The following is a 19,962-nucleotide window of genomic DNA, read 5'->3' on the forward strand; positions in this document are numbered from 1 at the left end:
ACCAAGTGGGAAAAGCATATAACTTATTTTTTCTGATAGAAATAACAGCATTCTCCATGCACAGTAATTTATAAATTGATAAGAGCTATCGATAAGAGCTAGGTAAATGAGGAATCCATTTGGAGAAGAGGATTGTAAATACATAGATGATCATTTATTTTTCTCCTTATGATCCATGGAGACGAATGTTAAACCAGTCATATGGAAGCAAACTGAAAATCAAATCAATATGATATGTATTGCGGCCCCTTTTCCACAGTGAAGTAGGCTGTAAATAGCTGCGCCATTAATCTGATTTGATTTCTATGCTTTCATAATTTGCATGGATACAATTTGGAGACGCAAGCTATAGGCTTTCTGTAGGGCTGAATCTGCCAATTTGATGTATGCGCTTTAGAATGTTTTAATTATATACCCAGGCTTTTTGCAGTTTTATTTTACAATTTGGATTGTTAAATATTAGCCACTATCGGGAACCCCCGTCAGTAATAGCCACATACATTTATAACTGTCACTTAGGATTTAGTTTCCTTAAATTTGCTGCCTACATTTTGAATGATTCCATTCCATTTCATTTACTTTTCTTACCTCTGTCATGTCTGTGTAGTTGTTCCTAAGGGTCGCTAGCATTAGTGGATCATATTAGGCTAACATTGTGCAATAATTTGGGACATGTCGCCTACATGAATCATTATGGAACTCAGACCACACGTAGCAGTTTAAACCTGGAACCTGGCGCATGGTTCACAATGACTGGACCGTTGTTATACAGTTCCATGATTAGTGAGGATCAGGGTAGATTTCTAGGACTTTTGTTCAACCCCTATTGTACACCTATTAACACCTTCAAATAATTAATTGATTGAACTTGAATATGTTAACTTTCAGGATGAATCAATTCACTATATTTTTGATTCATCAATATATCTTGTGCGTAAACTCGCTCCAAACCTGTTTTATATGATTCATACATACTTTCCTAACCTGAAATTTGCTTAAATAATCTACAAGATCAGAGTATTTTGGTGCTTTGTCAGGGCTTTGTGATGGCCACTCCAATACCTTGACTTTGTTGTCCTGAAGCCATTTTGCCACAACTTTGGAAGTATGCTTGGGGTCATTGTCCATTTGGAAGACCCATTTGCGAACAAGCTTTAACTTCCTGACTGATTTCTTGAGATGTTACTTCAATATATCCACATAATTTTCCTCCTCATGATGCCATCTATTTTGTGAAGTGCACCAGTCCCTCCAGCAGCAAAGCACCCTCACATCATGATGCTGCCACCCCCGTGCTTCACGGTTGGGATGGTGTTCTTCGGCTTGCAAGCTTCTTCCTTTTTCCTCCAAACATAACGATGGTCATTATGGCCAAACAGTTCTATTTTTGTTTCATCAGACCAGAGGACATTTCTCCAAAAAGTATGATATTTGTCCCCAACCGTAGTCTGGATGTTTTTATGGAGGTTTTGGAGCAGTGGCTTCTTCCTTGCTGAGCGGCCTTTCAGGTTAGGTCGATATAGGACTCGTTTTACTGTGGATATAGATACTTTTGCGCCTATTTCATCCAGCATCTTCACAAGGTCCTTTGCTGTTGTTCTGGGATTGATTTGCACTTTTCGCACCAAAATACGTTCATCTCTAGGAGACAGAACGCCTCTCCTTCCTGAGCGGTATAATGGCTGTATGGTCCCATGGTGTTTATACTTGTGTACTATTGTTTGTACAGATGAACGTGATACCTTCAGGCGTTTGGAAATTTCTCCCAAGGATGAACCAGACTTGTGGTCTACAATTCTTTTTCTGAGGTCTTGGCTGATTTCTTTTGATTTTCCCATGATGTCAAGCAAAGAGGCACTGAGTTTGAAGGTAGGCCTTGAAATACATCCACAGGTACACCTCCAATTGACTCAAATGATGTCAATTAGCCTATCAGAAGCTTCTAAAGCCATGACATAATTTTCTGGAATTTTCCAAGCTGTTTAAAGGCACAGTCAACTTAGTGTATGTAAACTTCTGACTCACTGGAATTGTGATACAGTGAATTATAAGTGAAATAATCTGTCTGTAAACAATTCTTGGAAAAATGACTTGTGTCATGCAGAAAGTAGATGTCCTAACCAACTTGCCAAAACTATAGTATGTTAACAAGAAATTTGCGGAGTAGTTAAAAAAGCGAGTTTTAATGACTCCAATCTAACTGTATGTAACTTCCGACTTCAACTGTAGATGGCTTTCTTTCATTGATCCCTATATTCTGAACCCGTTCATTCGATGTCTGTCCATAAAATAATAATTAAAGGTACACTAATGCATTACACACCTGCATTAAGTCTGAATACCAACTACTGCATAGGAAAGGCGTACATTTACTAAGTCTGAATCGTGCCCATGATGAATAGAGCCTGAGACTAATTATCCTGTACAGGCTAAAGACCACACATTTACACGCTAATGTTAAGCCACCGAACCACTCTTAGTAGCCACAAGCTTTGAACACAATCTCCTTGTCATTTGTCTCGGTGTTGGCTCAACGTCTTATTTGAAGTATTCTTTAAAAAAACTTGACTTAGTGGTTTATGACTGAGATCAATTAGATCTAGTCTTAAAGCTTCAACAACATGGAGAACTCCCAAGATGTGCATGGGGATGTACAACACCATTACCTGGATTTGTTCGAATGGCACTTCAAAGCTGAAGGACTCATTGTAGTAAGGGTTGAGGGTGTTCTTCTTGATTGTCGTCTTCTTCTTCTTCAGCCTCTTCCCGTTCTGCATCAGGTGGATCTTCACGTAGGGATCTGAGGAAAGAAGAAAGGCCCAGGTTAGAACCTACTGCATCAGGTGGATCTTCACGTAGGGATCTGAGGAAAGAAGAGAGGCCCAGGTTAGAGCCTACTGCATTAGGTGGATCTTCACGTAGGGATCTGAGGAAAGAAGAAAGGGCCAGGTTAGAACCTACTGCATCAGGTGGATCTTCACGTAGGGATCTGAGGAAAGAAGAGAGTCCCAGGTTAGAACCTACTGCATCAGGTGGATCTTCACGTAGGGATCTGAGGAAAGAAGAAAGGGCCAGGTTAGAACCTACTGCATTAGGTGGATCTTCACGTAGGGATCTGAGGAAAGAAGAAAGGCCCAGGTTAGAACCTACTGCATCAGGTGGATCTTCACGTAGGGATCTGAGGAAAGAAGAGAGTCCCAGGTTAGAACCTACTGCATCAGGTGGATCTTCACGTAGGGATCTGAGGAAAGAAGAAAGGGCCTGGTTAGAACCTACTGCATTAGGTGGATCTTCACGTAGGGATCTGAGGAAAGAAGAAAGGCCCAGGTTAGAACCTACTGCATTAGGTGGATCTTCACGTAGGGATCTGAGGAAAGAAGAAAGGGCCAGGTTAGAACCTACTGCATCAGGTGGATCTTCACGTAGGGATCTGAGGAAAGAAGAAAGGGCCAGGTTAGAACCTACTGCATCAGGTGGAGCTTCACGTAGGGACCTGAGGAAAGAAGAGAGTCCCAGGTTAGAACCTACTGCCACAAGGAATATATACCCTCCCTTTCTAGTGTATATACACTCATATGTTTTAGTCACACCTTGTCCGTCCCTTTATTTGGATATATCAACACGGAGATGAATCACACAATCTGATAACATTTACCGTACTTACGAACCCATTTCAAATCATATGCAAGAGAAACAGATTTGCGCACAATTTCTATGAATAGAATTTTGCTGCTTTTTGAAGTGCTCATGTTTTCGCCACTTTCACTGGAGGGCCTCATTTCCATTCTCCAGTAATGACGACTGAAGCATCTCCAGAGTGGGCCTGCTGTGGCCGGCCCTGTGGCCCCCCCCTCTCTGGTAATCAGGTCAAGAGGACCAGTAAAAGATGCAGACTCACCCATCAGCCTTCCTGCTTCATCATTGGCAATCAAGATGTTGGACTAGCATGGCTAGCAACCCTGATTTTTTTACTCCTATCGGAATGCTAATGACAAGCGGGAAGTAGAGGGGGGAGAGGAAGGAGTGGAGTGGCACCCTGTTTGAGACAAGACACTTGAGTTTTGGAGAACTAATGAGCCTTGGTAATGGACTGCCATTGAAACCAATTCGAGCTAGATAGTAGACACAGACTTATCTTAATGAAAACAGGTCACGCCATTTATCTTTCAAGACAAGACAGCGTTTGTTGGTTCTAGGATCAACAAACACAAATAAATAGGACAGGATATGGCATGGTAATTGGGCTAAACGACCAATAACATTAAGGGAAAGGATGACAGTTACAATTGAGCACCAGCATGGTAATGAATCAATGAAGCAAGGAATCAGTATCAATCCTCATAATGCTTTCCGTTCTAAAATACTGCTGGTTCTCATAATCTAGATTTTTCTGTGGCTCCCAGATGCCTTTATTAGGATGTCTTTGATGCTCATGGAGTAGGGCTGGAAAATACAGTTTTGACTGTGGAACTCCTAGCAATCATTTGTTATCCAACTTAGAGGGACTGAATGTACTCAACTGAAATGTGTCTTCCGCTGAATCAGAGAGGTGAGAGGGGCTGCCTTGATTGACATCCATAGCGCCCAGGGAACAGTGGGTTAACTGCCTTGCTCAGGGGTAGAACGACAGATTTTTACCTTGTCAGCTCAGGGATTCGATCCAGCAACCTTCCGGTTACAGGCCCAACGCTCAAACCACTAGGCTTAGTTACGTGTGAATGTTCATACTTGATTTCCCTTAATGAAAAATTTATCAACCCCTACAAGAATGTAGATTCATTATAATTCACATAATAATTTACATTTCCTGTTGCTGCAGGCATATTTCCCTGCTGTAGAAAACTGTCTCAAATGAAGAACATGCATCTGTAAGAGCTGATTGGTCACTGGCAGGTTCATCCCATAGCTGTGTGGCCAGTGTACATTGAGAGACAGAGAAAAAGAGAAGCAGAACAGAGAGAAAGAAAAAGAGAGAAATGCAATGGAAAGAGGGAAAGAGAGAAAAAGAAAGGACGTTGACAAAGAGTGACAGCGAGAGAAAGACAGAGAGAACTGAGTGAACGAAGAGAGGGAGAGAGTGAAAGGACAGAATGGAGAGAACAGCTAGAACAAAAAGAGAGAAATCGAGAGAGAGAAAGAGAGAGAGAAAGAGAATGCAGCCTCGAGAGCGGGTGTCCATTGTGACGTTTATTACTCTCCTGCGGTGCGGTGAGGACTGTGCGATGATAAAAGAGACAGTGGATGAGAGGTGTGTGTTAGTGAATAGGCCCAGCAGTATCTAAATGGGAATCTTCTCCAGTGTCGGACTGTGAGCATCACACGGCCGTATCACCACTTTCTATCAGACTCTTCCATCAACAACCCCGTTATTGGTTTTTTTCTCTTTCTTTTTTGTTGTGTGCAGTGAATTCTCTTCAACTGAGTTCCCTTCTTTATAGGCTCTACTACTGTCCCTGTAGGAAACTAAAGATATGTCATGAGAGAGCCGATTACAAACAATCAGACTTCTACACCTTTGCTGCTTTTCTAATCGGTAATGATTGGAGGTTAATGGAGGGAAGTTTGTGGACAAACTAAGTATGGTCCCCAAGGTCTCTGTGGAGGTTAGGCTCAATCCCCTTGGTTGGAACTGTCACAGCAGACTGATAACAGAGGCTGCTTCAGATCCAGATCCAGTAACTCACACAGGCATTCACACACACGCAATTCCATTTAATGGCTGAGTATTTCTTCACCCCTGTTCACGATGATCAGTTGCAAGAGTCTTGGACCTGTGCTGAAATCTTTTATCTCTGTATAAAAAAAGACCTCACATTCACAACCGTATAAATACATTCCAACTCCTTCCCATTCCAACCCTGTATCTGGCTGCCTCTGCCTCATCTTGACCATCCACACAGGCCTGGGCCTGGGCCCGGGCCTGAATGACCAGCACTGGATAAATTAATCCCGCTATCCTCAGAGACTGAGGCTGAATATACACAGCAACAACATCCAGGCAGGGTTATCACAGATAACCTATCCCTCCACCATTAGAAAAACACCTGTGGTGTCCCTTGGCTTTCAGCCCTATTCTACCCAGACTCTTCTTATCTCGCCGCCAGCATTATTGGGTTTTGGCGGGCGACGCACCCCAACTCATATCCGGCTCATTTCGACGTCTCGTCCCAGACAGCTCTAATCTCTGCCCATTTTGTGGATGAGTGGCCGTGGCAGCTGATGTGAGGCGCCTGTCGCAAAGAGAGAGAGAGAGAGAGAGAGCGCTGTCACCGTTCCTTGTGTCTGTCTACACTTTAGTATACGGACACTTTAGTATGCGTGACAGTCACTCATCTGGATCACTGGCAATGGGCCGGGTTATAATAAAAAATATGCTGTGCTCATTTATAAAGAGTCCCCCTCCCTTCCCAGTGAACAGGAAGCAGCAGGAGTGTTTAGAAGTGACTAACGGGGGGGACATGAGCGACGTCGGCTGAAGGTGTTTGTGGAGGAGCAGCAGCCATAACAGGACCTTTTCTATCCCAGCTGGCTCTGTGTCAAACAGATGACAGAGGGCCTTTTAACATGACAGTGTGTACATCCAAAACAAATACATTATATTCATTCCCTACTGTTACGAGCCTATTTCAGCGTTACGCTGTGTTCACCCATCGGATTCAACAGAATCTCTAAGATCCAGGCTTTAAGCTTGTCGATAACTAGTCATTGCTGTATATTTAGGATTATAGGCCTAAGTGAAAGAGAATAGCTATCAATGCCAATCATAATTAGTCTACTGAGCGTATGAAGACCAAACGGTAAAAACAGCACGTTGGCTGCTTACTCGAGTGTTCTGTGTGTTGGCTTGCGGGGGCTGTGTACGAGATGTTGAACGAACGTCAACACAAGCAGGCTAAATATAGCTCAGCTGTCATCTTAGTTTCCCTCCCGTCGTTCTGCATGGGCCATGGAGGAGGGGCACCCAGGGCCCCACTGTCATCTCGGTTTTACACACTTGGATTTGACATGAATCATTCGCACGCAACTAAGCTACGGCGCACACACACACCACAGACAGAGCACGGAAAAACCCACACATGCCGCACACACACGCACACTTCCAAACTTCTGCATTTCCCTAATCACCACCAAATTGGTTTTCCATTCGTTCATCATTATACTAGCACCTGGCCTCATTGCTTTCCACACCTTGGCAGTGTAAATGACTGGAGTGGGGCTGCGAACCTGGAGCTCCTTTAAACAGCCGGGCAGTATGCATGAGAAATAATATGGTCTCCAGCCGAGAGGCTTGATGGCATGCTGTGTGGTGAGGTGTGGGAGCACTGGGTGGGGGCAGTGAAGGTTCACTAATACTACAGGACTGGTTGATGTGATAACCTCCTCACTGAGGAGGTCCATTACCCTGTGACAGACAGACAGACAGACAGACAAACAGACAGACAGACAGACAGACAGACAGACAGACAGACAGACAGACAGACAGACAGACAGAGGTGGAGAGAGAGAGAGAGTACATCCATTATCTTAAAACCTGTTAGGGCTAGGGGGCAGTATTTGCACGGCCGGATAAAAAAACATACCCGATTTAATCTGGTTACTACTCCTGCCCAGTAACTAGAATATGCATATAATTATTGGCTTTGGATAGAAAACACCCTAAAGTTTCTAAAACTGTTTGAATGGTGTCTGTGAGTATAACAGAACTCATATGGCAGTCAAAACCCTGAGACAAATCCTGACAGGAAACTGAAATCTGATGTGTGGATATCATTTCAAACATTTGCCATTGAAACACACAGTGGCTTGCGATTCATTTGGCACTTCCTATGGCTTCCACTAGATGTCCCCAGTCTTTACAAAGTGTTTTGAGCCTCCTACCATCAAAATTGACTGAAAGAGAGGATGTTTACCTTGGTCACAGGAAATGGGCCATTACCATTGTGACGTCGGCGCCCATGGGTACTCTCCCTTTTCGAAACGTTTTGAAAGACAATGCAACCATCCCAATGGAATATTATTGAAGCCCTGGTTGAAAAAGCCCCTAAAGATTTATGTTATACAACGTTTGACATGTTTGAACAAACTTAAATATTTATTTTTTTCTCATTCCTGACGACAAGTCAGACGCATACGGTATATTTTCACTAGCCTTCGGAGCGCGCTAACACTATTGGGACATAAATTATTAACTTTTTTGAACAAAACTACATTTGTTATGGACCTGGGATGCCTAGAAGTGCCTTCTGATAAAGATAATCAAAGATAAGGGATTATTTACAATAGTATTTTTGATGGTTGATCGTTCCAAGATGGCTCAAAACATGTATAGCCTAGACTATTTTTCTGGGCATACCACGTCGTTTATTGCAAAGTGTGATTTCCCAGTAAAGTTATTTTTAAATCTGGCAAAGAGATGGCATTCAAGACATGTTAATCTATAAGTCTTTGAATGACAATATTACATTTTAACAATGTTTTCGAATAGTAATTTTGTAAATTGTAGCGCTAATAAACCGGAAGCATTTGAGGCAAAAGATTTTCTGAACGTCATGCTCCGATGTAAAATGCTGTTTTTATATATAAATATGAACTTTATCGAACAAAAAATGCATGTGTTGTGTAACATGATGTCCTAGGAGTGTCATCTGATGAAGGTTGTCAAAGGTTAGTGCTGCATTTAGCTGTGTTTTGGGTATTTGTGATGCATGCTAGTTGCTTTGAAAATGGCTGTGTGATTATTTCTGGCTGGGTACTCTGCTGACATAATCTAATGTTTTGCTTTTGCTGTAAAGCCTTTTTGAAATCGGACAACGTGGTTCGATTCAGGAGAGGTGTATCTATAAAAACGGTGTAAAATAGTCATATGTTTGAGAAATTGAAGTTATAGCATTTATGAGGTTTTGCATTTAGCGCGACGCGATTCCACTGGCTGTTGATTAGGGTGGGACGCAAGCGTTCCACTGGCCCAGAGAGGTTAACAAGCATGTACTCATCCTCCAGTAACATCCACTGTGCCTTTGTACGTAACACACTGATACTATTCTATAGCACTATATTATTTACCACCACTGATATGATTGGATCTTGATAGTGCCTCCGGGCTTTACAAACTTCACTGTTCGTAGGTTGTCAGCATTGGCGCTGAGTTCTCTTATATGCTTCTACACACCTTTTATGTGAGGGGACATGGTCTATTTGCCTCCAAACATACATACACCCATAGAAATAAGCCGTTATCGCATTGCTGCACACAGCCAGTGAAGAGCCCTGCGGCCTTGAGAAGTGACAACTATTTTAATTCCACGGGGACTGAAGCTCTCTCCTGTGGTGAGTCATACTAGTGAGAGTTGTTCCATTGTCACAATATATACTGTACTTAAATATAGGGACTCACCTTGAGTCTATAATACAGGTTACCTGTACATCTTCAGCAAAGATTATGAGAAAGACACAAGTATCTTGCCTGCGATGCATTGTATGGTATATACTGTATTATAAGAGTCCCTCCAGGGATATAGTTCTGTTATGATAAAGAAGGAGGTTGTTGACAAAAAAAGAAACCTTCCACTGTGATTCAGGAGTGGCTCAGCTGAGAACTTTTATCGATGATTAGATTACGTGCTCTTTTAAAACTGTTTGAAACAAGTTTTGCTGAACAGCTTGATACAGCGACTCTGGCTGTTACAGTTATTTGGGGCAATCAGAAGAATTATGAATAATTATACATATTTGAATGAAAATAGAGGTGTCTCGTTTGCTGAGCAGTAATTAGGCTCGATAAACAGGACAGCAGTGGAGAAAAGGACCAATCCCAGACCATCAATTACTTGTCCTCCTCTAGTTCTGGCTGTGTCACGACGTGAGATAGTCACTAATTATTGTTATTATATACACGCGTGTTATTTCATCTATCTGCCAGGCTTTGACATCTATTCTCCTGGCAAAAAGACACTTCTGGAGAAGTTGACTCTTCAAACAATGGGCTAACTGAGATGATGTACTCTGCGATATCTTGTTAGAAAAACTAAACTGGAACAACATTTTGTCAGGTACAGTGGTGTCCAAAACAATATTTTCTGTCCTAAAGCGTGTACGGGAATTATGCTTGCTTGGTATTTGTTTATTTGGTTAGTCAAACCCAGAGGCAGAGAGAGAGAGGCAGAGAGAGAGAGGCAGAGAGAGAGAGGCAGAGAGAGAGAGAGAGAGAGAGAGATACCAGAGTATTGGCTCCTTTCAAAAGGAACGACATCACTCTCTTTCAAAACTTGAACAAAACAAGCCACAACACAAGCTATTCTTCAATTTAATTTTCTGATAACATTTAAAAAAGGTAAAATTGCTGTCATTGTGTTCAGCTTCACTACCTTGTTCATTGTTCGGTTGACATCAAAAACATGAGCGTCGAAATAAGCTGTGTGAGTGGAACAAGACGCCTGTTTTCTAGCCTACTGTTTGGGACTTCAATGGGGAACATGAAGTCAAATAATATCTCCTATAATTCTCATTCCAGTAAAAACCCGGGCGAGAGTGTTATGTACTGATGGCCTGCTAGGCTGTTAGGCACGGGGAGGGAGAATGAACTAGATGCATGGTAACTGCAGCCTGGAGAGGGTTATGGGGAGGAGGAAGGACAGGGAGGAAGAGGAGGATAGGGGATTAGAAATAGTCCAAGGAATGGATAGGAGAGAGCCAGGGAGAAGGGAGGGGTGCGGTGGACCCAGCTGTGGAAGGGGGGATTTGGGGGCTGGGGGGGGCTCTTTGTGGGGGTGGAGTGATGAATGGTTCAGGTGGGTTCTTATTTCTAGCTCCTGAATGGCCCATATCGCCAGGACCATACAGGAAAAACACACAGCGGGCTCTGCTTGCTAGAAGGGGCCCGCGCCAACATAGCCCTCCTTCCCAGAGGAAAGAACAGAGATTTAGAAAATGAGATTTCTTTGCTTATCTCTGAGCGGTGCATCAACAAAAACTTTCTCCTGTCCACTTTCTCCTGTCCACCTTTCTGTGTAGAACAGTATTGGTGGTGTGATGGTGTGATGTTCCGAGGGGAGCATCATGGGAGAGTGTCTGGTATCCATCATGGTGTTCTCTGGCCCCCAGGGAGAGTTCTTCCCCCTGCTCACTGATGTATGGGAAGCTGCTCAACACTAGATGGATTACTCAGTACACACACTCTCTGCAGTGCACACACATGTGTGCCATGTGTTGTGTGTGTGTGTGTGTGTGTGTGTGTGTGTGTGTGTGTGTGTGTGTGTGTGTGTGTGTGTGTGTGTGTGTGTGTGCATGCATGCGTGGTCACTATCGCAAATGGAACATTCTGTTACCATGGCGTCAGGCTTGCTTTTCAGATTTGGTCAATTCATTAGAAATGTGTTCTATCTATGAGCCTCTACAGGTACATTAGTGATCCATGGCCGCAATGGCCAGGTGACTTTCCAAAGCTTTACTTCAGTGTTGTCCCTATGTGCTCTCCCACCAACATAAAGCAGGGCGTTCATTAGTGCCCACTGCGATCATTACTGTCCATGTGTATTTTCTCCCACGCAACAGCAGGTCTGCACAGTGGAGCCCGTAACCACCACCCACACTACTGATCCCTGGAGTACCTGGGTCTGATCACGTGTTCTGTTGGCATCACATTGGCATTGTTCTGGAGGACAAAATGCCATTTATATTGCTGTCCACATTTTGTAGGCAGAGTTTAGATATACATTAGTCACTTCAGATGCTATCTGTTATCTCCTGCCGATATAATGGTGGGCAATGATTGGTAGGGGACTGTTGTTGTTTGAGAGAAATAGCTGCAGGAAAATAGGAGACACTGAAGTGATTGCTGCCAAAGATGCGTTTTCTTAGACAAAAGATGAGCCTGTCGTGTGGAAAGCCAGCGGGAAGCGAAAGTGCCGCACCATCAGAGCTCAAAGTCTCTAACAGACACCAATTTCCCAAAGTCCAACCTGACAAAACACTGGGCCCCACAATGACTCACCAAGCCTTCAGCAAAACCCCTAGAACAGCACAGAGAGGGGAGAGGGCAAAACAATGGTTTCTAATACATAACACCCTGAGAGTGTTCATTACCAGAGTGAGAGAGTGGCTTTGACTGAGGGTTTCAAAATGACAGGCCCTCATCTTGAGTGGACATGACACAGGTGAGAGCAGGTCTGGAGGTAAAATGCCTTACTACCATCTTAAGCCTCCTGGCTGTCAATCATCTTGCCTGGCCATCCTTGTTGTGGCCCTCAGGCATCTGTTGTGGCCCTCAGCTCTCCTCTGCTCACCTGACAAGCCTCCCACGTCCATCTTCTTCAGGTTCTTGGCCTCCAGGATGACCACGGTCAGCTTGCCTGCGGTGGGCACGTATCGCAGGGAGAAGCAGATATCACCCAGCTTCTCTTGCTGTGAGAGGAGAGAGAGAGAGAGAGAGAGAGAGAGAGGAGTCATGACCATAGCTAGGAATAAGGATGAAGTTGTCTGCTGAAGTGACACATGGTTTGGGAATGTAGTCTTGTCTGTCTTAAAGCTTAAATGCTTTCACATGGATTCTGTTTTCCCATTTGGGTTTTCTTGGATCTTTGTAGGACAGGGTTTCCCAACTGGCTGCCCGCGGGCTGAATTTCTGCCCTTGGGTGAATTTATTTTGCCCCCCCAGGTTTTCTGAGCAATTTTGGTTTTGGGGGGGACATAAAATAATGTAACAAAAGACCAGGAATTCAGCTCCAAGAGATTTTAATTTAGGAAATCTGTCCCCAAGTATTCCCACGCATAATAAAGATACATATGTTATCATATCCCAATGTAATAAAGGTTTGAAATTCTTATGTTTTAGTCAAATATCATATCTGTTCGGGCTTCTTGTGGTCAATTTGACAGAACGTCATCAATCGTTCCCTTGTGTCATACACATCAACATCGAAATAAATTACTGTAGTCACAGAGTGAGCAGACTCAAAATGGGATTTATATTTCTGGCATTACGCATATTAACAAGTAGAACAGACTGATGCTCAATAAGTGTCCCAGGTCCAACTTGAATTACACATGATCGGAAACAGCCACTATGAATAGACCTCATAAATCAAGGGCCAAGGAGGCCTGAACATTGATTTTTGTTTTATATACCAGAGGTCTTTCATCAAATTACAATAAGACCGATTCCCCAATTGTCACGTTCGTCGTAATAATTGGACCAAGGCGCAGCGTGAGTAGCGTTCCACATCTTTATTATAACGTGAAACTTCAGCAAAATACAAAAACAATAAATGATCAAACGAAACGTGAAGACAGTGAAGTGCAAATAGGCACCTACACAAAAACAAGATCCAACAAAACACAGTGGGGAAATGACTGCCTAAATGTGATCCCCAATCAGAGACAACGCTAAACAGCTGCCTCTGATTGGGAGCCATACCAAGCACACCAACAAAGAAATAAACAACATAGAACACCCCCAGTCATGCCCTGACATACTATACCATAGAGAACCAAGGGCTCTCTATGGTCAGGGCGTGACACGAATACTAAATATATGTGATGAGAATATAATACGGTTGCCAGATGTGAGTTGTATATGGGGCAGGTTTATTCTCAGCCTGGGTTGCCATTACTCAGTCAGTGTATCTAGCTGTGCCTGGCCTGTACACTCAGCCCAGAGCCGACGGGACTAAATAGACTCTCACTTTAATGACAGAGGCTCCAGCTTCATCAACATAAATACACACTCCTCCCGGGGAGACGTGGGCAGAGAGACTGAGAGTAAAAAACACAGATATAGATCATGCTTGTCTGAAGCCATCATGGTCTAATATATTCCAGAAATATCTGGGAAAGGCCAGCACTGCATTTTGAGCTGCTAGACCCTCTCCTGCCGAGAGCGCTTCATGTTTGACCCGCCAGGTTGAGGAGGATGTTTTCTCTATGTAAACACTGTTACACAATCGACGAGGAAGAGTCTAACATTTTGTAGTTAATAAAATGCATGGTCCGTTGTTCCCTCAGTCAATACGGGTGTGTTATTTCAAAGCACGTTCGCAGGTAAATCCAATTGTCACCTCATCACTTTTCTTCTCGACAACAGATGCCGTTGTAAGTAACCTTTGTTTCTAGAAGAATACACGGTGGAAACAAACAAATTATGAAACCCCCTGATATGTTGATCATGTGTCGCTTAAAAAAGATTGCATTCCTTCTGAATTCATCTGGAATCCATCTGTTATTCTGGCAGTGTTTGACTTCATTTTACAATTATGTGAACAGAATGCTGCCATGTTATCTTTTCCACAGACCTATTGTATATGTAATGGATAATAAACAAGGGGCTATGCATTCTGTGGAAAATAATGAACGACGGAAAGTGTGTAAGGTGTGGAAAATGGCCAATATACCACAGCCATGGGCTGTTTTTCGGTTTTTACTGTTCTAATTCCGTGTGTAACCAGTATACCAATCAGCATTCAAGGCTCGAATCACACAGTTTAGAATTAAGCAATACGGAACCTCGGGGGTTTGTGGTATATGGCCAATATACCACGGCTAAGGGCTGTATCCAGGCACTTCGCGTTGCGTCGTGCATAAGAACAGCCGTTAGCCGTGGTATATTGGCCATATACCACACCTCCTCCGGCCTTATTGCTTAAATGATACCCCCGAGGAAATATTTGGGTCAACATGTCTCTCACTCTCTGTGCATGCATGTATTTGCATAGATATGGGAAATGTGTCCATTCATTTTTCTGAGTGGATATTGGGATTATTCTGAAGGACAAACTTTGCCCTTGGTCTAGTGTGGTCGTGCCAAACGTAGAAGCATGGGGAGAAATAGGAGTTGGCTATAGAGCACAAACAGATCTGGGACCAGACTAGTGGTTGGGCTGCTCAGAGCATCTCTTTAGCTAGCCGCTAGGACCTCGTTGGGTATCATTTGCAGCCACTGAGGCACGGCTGATGTGTGAAACATTCCTTACAGCCACTGTTACACACATTCAATGAGGATAAGAACTTCTTCTTGACCCTATTGTCTCTTATACACCCACAGAAGTTGCTTGGTGTGTCACATTATCCTTAAAGTCTTCGCATAATGATCCCATTTCAACATTTGTATAATCATATAGTGTTTAAGATGGTGCTCACGGTGGTGAAAGTGGCCATTTCAAATCAAATCAAATCAAAACGTTTAAAGGTCCTTCAGCGAAAGCCCAGTCAAGTGAGCGACTATCACTTTAAGGGCGTTAAGATGGTGTCTCAAGCCTTGCGGGAAATGATCAGGTGTAGCTTGTCTGGTTCTGGAACAACGCTGCAGATTGAGATGTCCTTCCACTCTCTGGCACCACAGGTGTGACAATGAACCTTTACATGAACCAAGCGTGCTGCTGAAAACAAGGTTCCCCTAGCAACCCTCGCTTAAATGCTGTATGCCATAGCATTTACCTTGAAAATTGTATCTCCTGCTCACTTTTGTAATAGAATGAGAAGCATGGAGGGATGATTAAGTGAAATTTTTCAAGAGAGATGGAATACCCTCGACTACTGTATGGCACTGAGCTCACTCTTCAATCCCAGGTAAAACATTTTTAACATAGTCATACGATTGTCGTGTGATAAAATGTGTCATTTAAAATGTCTGATCGTAGATTTTCTAGAAATGAACTGTTACCTTGGTGACAACACTCCATGCAGACTGGTAGTCAACTGTCGTAACTTTGGGGAAGAAAATATTAGGAGTTTCTGATGTGTAAACTTGGAGTTATTACATTATATATACTGTATATATATTATATTATTTACCTCCTCCTTCTCGGCGCTCACAAGATCCCGCCACTCCTCTGTCACGTGACTAAAGTCAATCTTGTTCATGGGCAGCTTCACGTCTCCGATGGCGTCGTGCTTGGAGAAGCGGTCAAAGTCGTACACTGTCATCATCAGCGTCTTGCCTCCCAGCTCGACGTAGGGCACCTGGGGAGAACCATATAACCAACATGAAACCTATCTCTAAGTGTCTTCTGGTGGAACTTACTTATCTCAAACTAAAGATGAAATTGAAGTAGTGTATTGTTGACACCTGTAGTAGCATAGTGGTGATAGTGGTGCTTTACAAAATGGCTGCCAGATTGGCACGCTGCATCAAAGCTACTCCCAGGCACTGGTATTACTTGTCAAGGAATAGAGAGGAGTCATCATGAGTTGGGGAAGTTCTGGTTCTAGAGCATTACAAATCAATCAACCCCACTCCTCCTCCCTCCTCCTCCCCTCCTTCCTCCTCCAGTCCTGTCTGTGACGGATAGGCGGCAGGCAGTCTTATCTGCCAAAGATCCGGGGCGAAGGAAGGGGTGCTGGTGGAGGGGATGTGAAGAGGGGATGAGGGTGGTGTCTGGGATTTGATTCTTGATTGCCTCCAATTGAGCTGTTTTCCAGACAAAGCTCATTATACACGGGGACTTGTTACAACACGGTGACAACTACCTGATTGGCTAGAAAAGAGATAAGACTTCCGAAGTTTGTCCTTGACACTATCACCACCATGACCAAAGAACACTACTAGCTCCTTCATTTCAATAATGTAGCCACTTGTGATTACAAGTAGGCGCCGGTGGGATAAATAAAGCTTCACAGGTCTACCATGTTTTCTGAATTCCAAAATAAATATGCTACTGGTATTTAACCAATCTGGCAACCACATATGCTATGTATTTCTCGCTGCAGACAAACACCTGTGCTCTTTTTACTGCTGGATGAATACCACAACTCTTCCTCCACAGATGAGATACTGTAGCTACAATCACATTTTTGAAACTGAGAAAGTTTTGCTCAAATTTAGGCCAAATCAAAACAAGAAAAAGAGAGAGAATAAGGAGAGATGGAAGTTTGCATCTGCTTGTGTGAATCCTGATCATACAGAGGCTGCGTGGACGAGGAGAGATGGAGCGTTGCATCTGCCTGTGTGAATCCTGATCATACAGAGGCTGCGTGGACGAGGAGAGATGGAGCGTTGCATCTGCCTGTGTGAATCCTGATCATACAGAGGCTGCGTGGACCAGGAGGCTGTCTGTCAGCAGCTTGTTACTGGGCCAGCTGTGTGGACCAGGAGGCAGTCTGTCAGCAGCTTGTTACTGGGCCAGCTGTGGGAACCAGGAGGCAGTCTGTCAGCAGCTTGTTACTGGGCCAGTTGTGAGAACCAGGAGGCAGTCTGTCAGCAGCTTGTTACTGGGCCAGCTGTGAGAACCAGGAGACAGTCTGTCAGCAGCTTGTTACTGAGCCAGCTGTGTGGACCAGGAGGCTGTCTGTCAGCAGCTTGTTACTGGGCCAGCTGTGTGGACCAGGAGGCAGTCTTTCAGCAGCTTGTTACTGGGCCAGTTGTGTGGACCAGGAGGCAGTCTTTCAGCAGCTTGTTACTGGGCCAGTTGTGTGGACCAGGAGGCAGTCTTTCAGCAGCTTGTTACTGGGCCAGTTGTGAGAACCAGGAGGCAGTCTGTCAGCAGCTTGTTACTGGGCCAGCTGTGAGAACCAGGAGACAGTCTGTCAGCAGCTTGTTACTGGGCCAGCTGTGTGGACCAGGAGGCTGTCTGTCAGCAGCTTGTTACTGGGCCAGTTGTGTGGACCAGGAGGCAGTCTTTCAGCAGCTTGTTACTGGGCCAGTTGTGAGAACCAGGAGGCAGTCTGTCAGCAGCTTGTTACTGGGCCAGCTGTGAGAACCAGGAGACAGTCTGTCAGCAGCTTGTTACTGGGCCAGCTGTGTGGACCAGGAGGCTGTCTGTCAGCAGCTTGTTACTGGGCCAGCTGTGTGGACCAGGAGGCAGTCTTTCAGCAGCTTGTTACTGGGCCAGTTGTGTGGACCAGGAGGCAGTCTTTCAGCAGCTTGTTACTGGGCCAGTTGTGAGAACCAGGAGGCAGTCTGTCAGCAGCTTGTTACTGGGCCAGCTGTGAGAACCAGGAGGCTGTCTGTCAGCAGCTTGTTACTGGGCCAGCTGCTCCATGTCTACACACCTTACCCGAGCGAACACACCACAGCATGCAAATGGCTTTGTCATAGAACGAACAAACACAACCTGCTTAAACTACTGTGTGGTTTGTGTATTGTGTATTTGTCCTATTCCTTGAGAAATGTCTGTTGTTGCTGTTATGGATAACAAAGATTACTACTTCTACTACTACTACTACTACTACAACTACAACTAACACTACTACAACAACAGCAACTACTACTACTGCACAAGCCAAGGTTTGAGAGTTGCATGGGTGAAGTATTGTCTAGTCTACTCTTATACCTTGAATAAGTACCTTGAATTGGAACTGCTCGTTGAAGGTGGGGTTTAGGGTCTTCCGGTGGACCTTGGTCTCAAACTTCTTCTTCTTGTCCGGTAGCAGGTAGACCTTGACATAGGGGTCCGAGGTGCCACCCATGTCCATGGCTGGAAGGTCCGCTGCTTGGATGATCCCTACTATGAGCTGTGGAGAGGAAGGGTGGAGGGGAGACAACAGAGACTAGTCAGCACTACAGCCCTACCCACAGCAATAACAGAGCCTTGATATGACTGTCATCCCACCACCATTCTAACAGAGCACCAAGCTGTGGTTCAATTGGAATAACCCCCGGTCTCATCACTGGTGCAAAACACTAGGATGGAGAGACGCTACATATCATGGTTTTAAAACAATCACCAGCAGAATTGAAGTCAAGAGCCTCTATAGTTTAGATTTAACTATGAGAAAGAGGCCCATCGGTAATCTCCTACAAAGGGACTCATCCATACCTTCTCATCTGTAGCTCTTTACATTTCAAATCATGGAGGCAGGCCATAGATGATATTAAAAGTAATGCTCCTGTGAAAGCCACGGTGGTTTAAGCCAAAGCAGTATTAAGGTGGCGAGCAGTCGAGGTCAGGACCTGTCAGAGCTCTGCAGTGATTGGCCTGTTCTCCACCACATCAGGCTGATAATTGATAACCATGCTGGGGGGCAGGGGAGGCTGATTGACCCGCCAGTCACAGCTGCTTCCTCCAAGGCCTATTGGGGCCGCCTAGTCAGTCAATCAACTTCCTGTCAGGCAGCCATCAACAGGCAATCTGGAGGGGGACCAGGGCACTCAGCCATGGAGCTCTCCAGCAGTTGTCAGAGCCAGCCAGCATGGATTATTGGAGCGTGAGAAATAAGGCTACCCTCTGCCATCAAAACGCATGGATCGGCGTAGCAACGGATGCTGGATCTCATCATATTTTGTGACCCGTGTTTTCGCAGTTCAGATCAGAGTGCTAAAGCAATGCTCAGGGGAGATGGTGATGGGACTCCAGCTGTAGGAAGGGCTCCTGAGTGGCACAGTGGTCTAAGACACTGCATCTCAGTGCTAGAGGTGTCACTACAGACCCTGGTTCGATTCCAAGCTGAATCACAACCGGCCGTGATTGGGAGTCCCATAGGGTGGCGCACATTTGGCTCTGCGTCATCCGACTTTAGCTGAGGTAGGCCGTCATTGTAAATAACAATTTGTTCTTTAACTGACTTGCCTAGTTCAATACATATTTTTTTAAATGATGGGAGGATGATGATGGGAGTGGAGGATGACTGTGTGATGATACGATACAGGGGCCAAAGCAAATTCTCCACACACAGCCCACTGTCCACGCACAGCACAAGTACACTGCACAGGAACGCAACATGGAAGGAACATAGATGGAACCCCCTCCATCAATGGGGGTGATATTGTGCCAAAAGGCACCCATGTTAATGCATAACATTCTCACAACATTGTTGTAACACAAAATAAATGGTACTCTTGTTATATACACTGAGCAGAGGTTGGAACCGGTTCAGGGAACAGGGAAAATAATTACATTTTTCGAGGAACAGAACCAGAACCAGAACCGAGAACGAAAGTGATCTATACTGTTCCGGAACAGAACCATTATTTTAAAAGCATGGTAACTGGTTAATAGCATTATTTTACATTCCAGGCATTTTTTCCAGTCCAAC

General features: G+C 44.4%; 1 protein-coding gene across 5 annotated transcripts in view; it reads right to left on the minus strand.

Moving 5' to 3' along the window:
- Positions 1-19,962, minus strand: part of syt1a (synaptotagmin Ia) — a 211,074-nt gene that overhangs the window by 5,805 nt on the left and 185,307 nt on the right. For 4 of the 5 annotated variants that reach the window (XM_029741910.1, XM_029741913.1, XM_029741911.1 and 1 more), the window contains 4 exons: positions 18,274-18,441; positions 15,784-15,951; positions 12,282-12,399; positions 2,667-2,800 (listed from right to left, as the gene is read on the minus strand). In XM_029741910.1, coding sequence (XP_029597770.1) covers positions 2,667-2,800; positions 12,282-12,399; positions 15,784-15,951; positions 18,274-18,441 — 588 coding nt within the window. Of the gene's footprint in view, positions 1-2,666; positions 2,801-3,334; positions 3,431-12,281; positions 12,400-15,783; positions 15,952-18,273; positions 18,442-19,962 lie in introns of those variants that run through there. The other variant, XM_029741915.1, reaches the window with a different exon arrangement.

Source organism: Salmo trutta, chromosome 40 (genome assembly GCF_901001165.1).
Source record: "Salmo trutta chromosome 40, fSalTru1.1, whole genome shotgun sequence".
NCBI classification, from domain to species: domain Eukaryota; kingdom Metazoa; phylum Chordata; class Actinopteri; order Salmoniformes; family Salmonidae; genus Salmo; species Salmo trutta.